Source organism: Magallana gigas, chromosome 9 (genome assembly GCF_963853765.1).
Source record: "Magallana gigas chromosome 9, xbMagGiga1.1, whole genome shotgun sequence".
Lineage (NCBI taxonomy): Eukaryota > Metazoa > Mollusca > Bivalvia > Ostreida > Ostreidae > Magallana > Magallana gigas.
This window is the reverse complement of record NC_088861.1, coordinates 30118093-30126455: the sequence shown is the minus strand read 5'-3', so window position 1 is coordinate 30126455 and position 8363 is coordinate 30118093. Positions and strand designations below refer to the sequence as shown.

The following is an 8363-nucleotide window of genomic DNA, read 5'->3' as shown; positions in this document are numbered from 1 at the left end:
GTTGAACGAGACTACTGGAACGATTACGTAGTGGATTTATGGGTAGGTTTATGGGGTACCTCGGTGGGGTGTAGGTAGGTAATCAAATTTTACGTTTTATTTATATAATGTTTAAAACTAACAAGCCCTCCACTTCTTTAAACAGTATGAGAAAAGAATGCATATGATAACCAGGCTGAAGCTAGCAGCCACTAACAGCAGCCACTAAGCCCGTAGAAGCTAGCAGCCGATAAGGATAATCATCAAAGTACTAAGAGAACTCGAACAGAAAATCATTTTTTACTTTATTATCGGCATATTTTCATTGATATCAAGATGTTTGCTCGAGCATAAACGACTTAGGAGGCAGTAAAGCTCGCCTGGATAAGAGTTATAAATGCGTCTTTGTTGATTAAAAATCAAACCAAAATTGACATTTATCTTTATGGGTCATAAGTTTTGATAATAATGTTATCCAAGTGTAACCCTTCTTAATACAAATAGAAAAAACTAAATGCATCGTATAAAGTGATATGCAAACGTACTATGATATAAGACATTGTGAATTAAAGTAAATTAAAAGGGGTACAGCAATATTCGTTGTATATTCTTACAAAAACACACATAAACGTTGTCAATTGAAAGCGAGCGGTTGGAAAAAGTCTTTTGATAAAAATACAATACTTACTATACATCTAATTAGCCAACCACCCCCCCCCCTCCACCCCCATCGCATAAAACCCAAACAAACAATCTAACAATCCACCTAACACAACACAAGACACATGCATTAAAACCCCGAGCCCATTCCTTTTATCTTTGAAGTGTGCATCAAACGAATACTAGGGGACCTACGATGTATGTGGCTATTATTTCCCGGTCTCAAATTGGGGCTGTTGGGGTACCACCAAGTGGCTACCAAGGGTCCGGGCTCATTTCAGGGGTATATATCTCCCTTGCTCACGAGAACTTAGAAACACTGGGGTTAAGTAGAGAAGATAAAAGTGATAAACGCCCACCTTTCACCCCTATTTCATTGTGAAATGCTAAAATATGACAGAGTTCGGGTGAACTAAACCGACCCCTTTAAGAGTCACATGAGCTTTCTAACACTTGTTATGAAAACATCTTGAGCTTATCAACTTAACCCTTGTGTTTCTAAGTTCTTGTGGTCTAAATCAAGGGAGATATAAACCCCTGATTTGAGCCCACTTTTTACCCCTATTTTATTGTGAAATGCTAAAATATGACTAAGTTCGGGTGAGCTTAACCGATCCCTTTTAGGGTCGTTATTGTATTTCTCAAAGTTCACTTAAAAAAATAGCTGAGCTAAAATAATCCCAATTTCATCTGTGGATTTTTGCCGTTTTTTACTGTAACAAATGCTATATTTTATGAGAATTAAATCACAATGTTAGGTGTCTTATTGTCTCATTTTCGTAATTATACGATGTCTTTTTAATTTTCGATTGATGTTGTTTCCGATGAAGTGAAAGGTCCCGAGGATTAGTTTTTAAACACGCACATGTTCAACTTCGATGTAAACAAAGTATCTTGCCGCACTGGATGAGCTCGGGGTTTTTATTGTATGTGTATTGTGTTGTGTTAGTAAGATTGTTTGTTTGTTTGGGTTTTATGCGAGGGGGGGGGGGGGGGTGAGGGGGTGGTTGGCTAATTAGATGTATAGTAAGTAATGTATTTTTATCAAAAGACTTTTTCCAACCGCTCGCTTTCAATTGACAACGTTTATGTGTGTTTTAGTAAGAATATACAACGAATATTGCTGTACCCCTTTTAATTTACTTTAATTTATTATGTCTTGTATGTCATAATACGTTTGCATATCACTTCATACGATGCATTTAGTTTTTCCATTTGTATTAAGAAGTCACACTTGGATACCATTATTATCATAACCTATGACCCGTATAGACTAATATCAATATTGATTTGATTTCTATTCAACAAAGACGCATATATAACCCTTATCCAGACGAGCTTTACTGCCTCCGAAGTCGTCAATGCTTGTACAAATTATTGAGAATTAATCATCTTGATATCAATTAAAATATGCCGATAATAAAGTAAAAAAAAATGATTTTTAATTAACAAAGATTCCGAAGACTTATGGAAACATGCATGTAGGTAGTCCAAAATATCTGACTTCTTCCTGGCTTTTGAAAAAAATGATTTTGCTATTCAACATGCCAGAAAAACGCATTTAAAAATTGTTAAAAAGCCAGGAAAACGGCAAATATTTCAAACTAACATAGAGAGCATCAATCTGACGACTTCAGATTGGACGACTTCACTTCACCCAGAACTGATGAGGGCACTAGACCATGATTACGTTAGATGGAGTTTATCATAAATCTCAGCGAGTACTTCTTTCAGTTAGTTAGATCTGAAGTCAAGCTATTGGTATATAGAGAAATCTAAGAGGAGGGCAAAAAAAGATGATGTTTACGGTAGGTTCATTAGACCAATGACGGAATTAAATGGTTTAATTAACAAAGATTTTGCAATATTCAGATTCCGAAAACTCATGGAAACATGCATGTAGGTAGTCCAAAATATCTGACTTCTTCCTGGCTTTTTAAAAAATGATTTTGCTATTCAACATGCCAGAAAAACAGCATTTAAAAATTGTTAAAAAGCCAGGAAAACGGCAAATATTTCGAAATAACATGGAGGGCATCAATCTGAAAAAGTGTTTACTTTCTCCTAATTTTCTTTGATCCTTTGATGCTTTTATTCTCGAGATTATCAATTTAAAAAACAGTTGAAAAGATGGAATGTGAGGAGATCGATGACACAACTAAGATTTGAACTTAAAAATCAAAAGAAATTCGAGAAATTCAAATGTTTGTACGTTCATTATACTGAAAAAGGTTACGTGTCTCATTTTTAACACCGTGAATTTACGGATTTATAAAACTGGTAAAAATTAACCAAAATTAGCAGCACGCAACGCCCCCCCCCCCCTTCCTCCAAAAAAAAAAAAAAACCAAACAAACAAACAAACAAAACAAAACAACTGAACACTTTACCAGGCATGCGTGGGCTGTTCCGACAAGGAATCAAATTTAAGATATTGTATGAGCAATGTTTGTGCCAATATTTACATTTTTTAGTGTCTTTGTGATACACTAATCTAAAATAGTCAAAACACCAAATTTTATTTTTCATTAATTATTTGTGGGAAGACGCTACGAATTGATTATATAATGTACTGTCAAATAAATTCAAATGATGTACAATGTATAGTAAAAGGGCCCCAAGCTAAGCGGGGTTTGCATGATTAAACGAAATGAAAATCATATAAATATGAGACAGTTAAAAGATAAAAGTTGACTATCTCAGGTCATCCGATGTAAACTCATAATTATGACAGTTCTCTAGATCTGCAGTGTTTCACTATTTGATCGTACGAAAACGAGCCAATCATCATTCTCTCGCTCCAAAGACCCAATACTCGGGCTTTACGCTGACAGACTTGAACACATGCAAACCCGTAGTTACCATAAAAAAGGGCAAAGGTAACTTTCCAAAATCCTGAAATCATAATCCTAATTTTTTGTACGTAAATTTAAAAAAAATCTTTGCTGTGCAAAAAAGTGCCCCCCCCCCCCCCCGATGCTACGTCCCATGAGCCTGTTGTTTGAATTTGTGTTATGTTTATGAACCTAGAGACTGTAATTTGTAGAGATATAGCGACTGTAGTTTGTAGAGATATATTTGTAAATTGCATTTTAGAATAAAGATTTTTCTTAATTAATTCGCATAGGATACTTGGGCTTATAAAATACCTCCCGTGTGATTAATTCTTGTTAGAATTACCTCCCTTTGACGAGTAAAATTTTATACTAGGAATGTTTTCTTCCTTTCTGATAGATGATGTGCTGACCAACATCATTTGTTGGTAGGTATATATTCTATATAAAGGCTATGCTTGTCAACTTCGTTCACTGTAGGGTGAATATTATCAAATATGTAACTATGCATTCTTCTTCGAAGTAAAAATTATTCAATAAACCTCTGATTGATTGGTAATTAAAGCATTTTTTATAATAATACAATTCTGACAACAGCTTCAATAATTTAATATGAGTTTTTATATTTGTTAAAGAAAAAGTGAAAAACTGTTATAAAATGACAGTAAACAAGAAAAATTTAGTCTCAGTTACTGCATTAAGTAATCATGTATTAATTGATCTGAATGCATACTTTTTGCTACTATTTTCTTAAATCAGCGAATAAGATATACGAAATACATGCACATCGGTTGCAGACAGCAATTATGAAACAATTATCTTTGATACATAAACAGTCTGTATACAGAAATTGAAACAAACATTTATCAGGTAACATATGTTAACGGCAAACTTGTCACAGTGTTACAGTACATTCAATTTGGTTTTACGCACATTGTTATCCTTTTCCATTTTTATGGCATGGTTCAAATTATGAGCTCAAATTTTGAAACTGCAGAAATGGTATTCTTAGAGACAACTATTAATCTCATTTACATGCAATTTTCTATGAAATAATTTTAAATATTGTAAGAGAACTATAAAAGACTCTTAAAGAGAATCATCTGTAATATACTTTATTATTTTTTTTTTTATAAATGTATTATAATGTTGATAGCACACACTCAATGGATTAATAACATTTAGTGTAATTCATAGTTTATTTTCAAATAAAACAATATTTGTTATGAAAGAATTTGGAAACAATTAAACGTGAATTTAAACAGATCAATATCCATGAAATAATTACAAATACCAAATAAATATGAAATTCTTGATGTACCCGAGCTGATATGTCTTTGTAAACAAGGTTTTAAAAAAAATAATTTTACTGTGTAATTACAATTATTGCATGAAGGAAAAATGATATTAAAGTAAAATATAGATAGAATGTTTGATACAGTAATTGTTATTTCATTTATACATTTATTATACATAAACAGTATGTTCAGATGAAAAAAATATATATACCTGACTAAGATTATGCAGTATGGTAATACATAAAGCATCTTAAAGATGTGAATCATATGCAAGAATAACATGACGATATTTATAAACTGGACCATTCAATGTAATTTCTAACTGGTATAATATCGATCGCGGATCTAGAAGGATAGGGTTCAGTGTCCACAGTTTGTTTACAAGTAATATTGGATTTTCTTCACTTTGCCAGTGCCCCTCTCAGCCACAAAGAGGTTGTCTCTGGAGTCCACACATAAACTCGATGGATACTGTAAATGGCAGTTGTCAATGTAGCGAAGGAACTGTCCGTCCTGATCCAGAATGTGGATACAGTCGTTGCTAATGTCAGCTATCAAGATTTGATTCTGGCTGTCTGTAGTGATGCTGGTTGGATGAAATGGTTTCTTGGTAGTAGATGGATGACCGGTGTAGGTAAACCGGAGTTTGCCGGCCTGATTGACCACCACTACTGCCTTGGCTTTGCAGTCAGATACGCATATATCTAGGTTCTTGTTCTCACTGATGCATTTATCAAAAATTGTTCTATCAAATGAATAAAGAGGTTGCATTTTGTTATTGTACTGAATTATTTGTTTCTCTTTGTAATCAGAGTAACGCACAACTTTTGCTTTTTTTTCAACAACATTGTCCATGACAACCAGGAGGTCACCAGAGGAGGTACTACATACATTCAATGATCTCCACTCTTGTAATCCGATCACTGTCTGTATCTTTGTATTCTTCACTATGTTCACAGTTCTATCATTGTGATCAGTATAAACTAGTTCACCACTCTGTGTCACTGCTATGTCATATGGTCTGTTCCCAGACTTGGTTTGGATTGACTTCACTAGTTTACTGTGGAGGTTGTAGAGTCTCATCATGTTGTCGTCACCACTCGTCCACACTTCATTATCACACAGACAGGAAACACACCATAATGCATCCTCACATCCTTCATACTCGGTGTCTAAAACCATGATTATCCGTGGTACATCAATGAAAGGTTTGACCGGGGGAGAGGACTCAGCACCGGAAGAATCTTTTGTGTAGCCATGTTCTTCTGTTATGATAGATACGGCTGACAGAGAACCAATCTGCTGATAAATTTGCTCTTTGTTAATCTTCTGAGGGGTGAATCTTGGTAAGGAAACTGAAAGTTTAGGAGGCAATCGTCTGAATTCAGCATTCCTTGATTTGTAGGCAGAAACAAGGCTGACATCATTGGAGTGCAGTAACTTGTTCAGATCAGCAATACTTTGTTCGATTTCAGAAATAATGCGTTTGACCTCATTTTCCTGCTTATCAAGGACAATCAGGTTTTTGGATTCCATTTTTTCTACATCAGATTTCATTTTCTTGATAGCACTGTCTATTTCTCTGTGTAATTCTTCCCCATGATTGTTAATATCTGCTGTTAATTTCTTGGAATTTTGACTGAGATCAGCTTTCTGAACTGGTATGATAGATGCAATCTCTTGGTATTTTGGATAAATGGAATGTTCTAATTCTTGTAAATCATTATGTAAAGCCCCTTTCTCTGCTTCAAGCAGTTTCAAAATGTTCATTTGTTCATGTCCTAAATGTTCACGAGAGGAGACGCACTCCAAACAAATAGGAATGTCACAGTGCTCGCAGTAAAGTTCACATAATTGTGTAGGATGTTTTGAACATTTAGGATTAAGTCCCCGCTTTTTAAATGGCACTACTTTGTGTTCTGTTGATTCATCAGAGAGATGTTCCCCCACACAGGCTTTACACATATGTATGTGACAAATGTCACAGTACATAGGGGGGCCCGGGGTCTCACAGAGATGACACCGTAACACATCCTGAGCCCAAGTACGGCGGTTCATGGCTATACGTCTTGATGTATTGCAAGAAAATTCTGAAAGTAAATGGCATACATGATCAATATATAATATTGTTTTCATAAAATATGCAGATTTTTATTTGCGTAAAAATGTTTGCAAGTGCACATAAATCTATTGATTACAATAATCTAGCCTACTTTGTTAAAGATCTTAACCTTGTTGCACATTGACCCCATTTTCATGTCTATTTATAAAAATGCAATTGGTTGATTTTGCATAAAGGTTGCAGAAGTATTTGTTGCCTATACTATAATTGCTATGGTGAAATTATTAATAAGCAAACTACAAACCTCTGCGAACCAACATGGCGATTCCAATATTTTTTCTTCCTGGTTGGTCTGGTTACCTGGAACGATTACGTAGTGGATTTATGGGTAGGTTTATGGGGTACCTCGGTGGGGTGTAGGTAGTTAATCAAATTTTACGTTTTATTTATATGATGTTTAAAACTAACAAGCCCTCCACTTCTTAAAACAGTATGAAAAAGAATGCATATGATAACCAGGCTGAAGCTAGCAGCCACTAACAGCAGCCACTAAGCCCGTAGAAGCTAGCAGCCAATAATGATAATCATCAAAGTACTAAGAGTACTCGAACATTGACGACTTAGGAGGGGTTTGTTCCCGTTTTGCACACATTTGAAAATTAGGTATAGAAAAAATGTGTGCGAAACGGGAATTTGACCAGGTGAGATAATTGCTTAATTGCTATAGTCTATATCACAATTCCTGTGAGGGCTATTGACAATGAAATAAATAAAACATATGTACTCCCAATTGATATTTACATCTATTTTATGTTACAATATTAATTGCATAAAAGCACATTTACATAACAATTGACCTGCATGTTTTTGAATTTAATTTCAAACATTATATGAACAATTTCATTAATTTATTTAAACAAGAAAGATTATTGCAAAAATGTTGGATATGAAAATTAATGCTTTGTTTAATTTGCTGTCTATGGGAAGTACATATCAGGCACGTAGCATCAGGGGGGGGGGGGGCGGGGGGGGGGGGGGTTTGGCCCCCCACTTTTTCTCGCAGCAACCAATTTTTTAAAATTTACATATAAAAAATAGAATTATCATGGGGTTGCCCCCCCCCCCCCCCCACTTTTTTGGGAGTATGTAAAAAATTGATATGAAAATAAGGAAATGAGGAGTGAAATTGAAGTTATATAGCATAAGTTATCTTGGGAAACTTAAAATTTCCTTTTTTTTATTTGCTTGTCAAAATTTTCTGGATGAGTCTGCCCCCCCCCCCCCCCCCCCACTTTCAAAAACGATGCTACGTGCCTGCATATACATGTTTGACTTTGAAGAAAAAATATATTTTTATATTCAATTATAATTGCTTTTGCTGACATAAAGTGAGAAAATGTGTCTAGTGAAAACGCTGCAAAATTTCTCATTTATGCGGTGGCTTGAATTATCGAAGAAAATAGACAAACTTTATGATGGTATAATTGTTTCATTAAAAGTTTAAAATTTATCAATTTAAACTTAACTATA

General features: G+C 34.6%; 1 protein-coding gene across 1 annotated transcript; it reads right to left on the bottom strand.

Annotated features, from left to right (window-relative positions):
- Window positions 1-4066: 4066 nt before the first annotated feature.
- LOC136271714 (tripartite motif-containing protein 2-like) lies at window positions 4067-7189 on the bottom strand. Its single transcript, XM_066072149.1, has 2 exons — window positions 7138-7189; window positions 4067-6861 (listed from the first exon to the last, which is right to left on the bottom strand). Exons 1-2 carry the CDS (start codon window positions 7151-7153, stop codon window positions 5150-5152), a joined length of 1728 nt encoding a protein of 575 aa, XP_065928221.1. The 5' UTR covers window positions 7154-7189; the 3' UTR covers window positions 4067-5149.
- Window positions 7190-8363: the final 1174 nt, after the last annotated feature.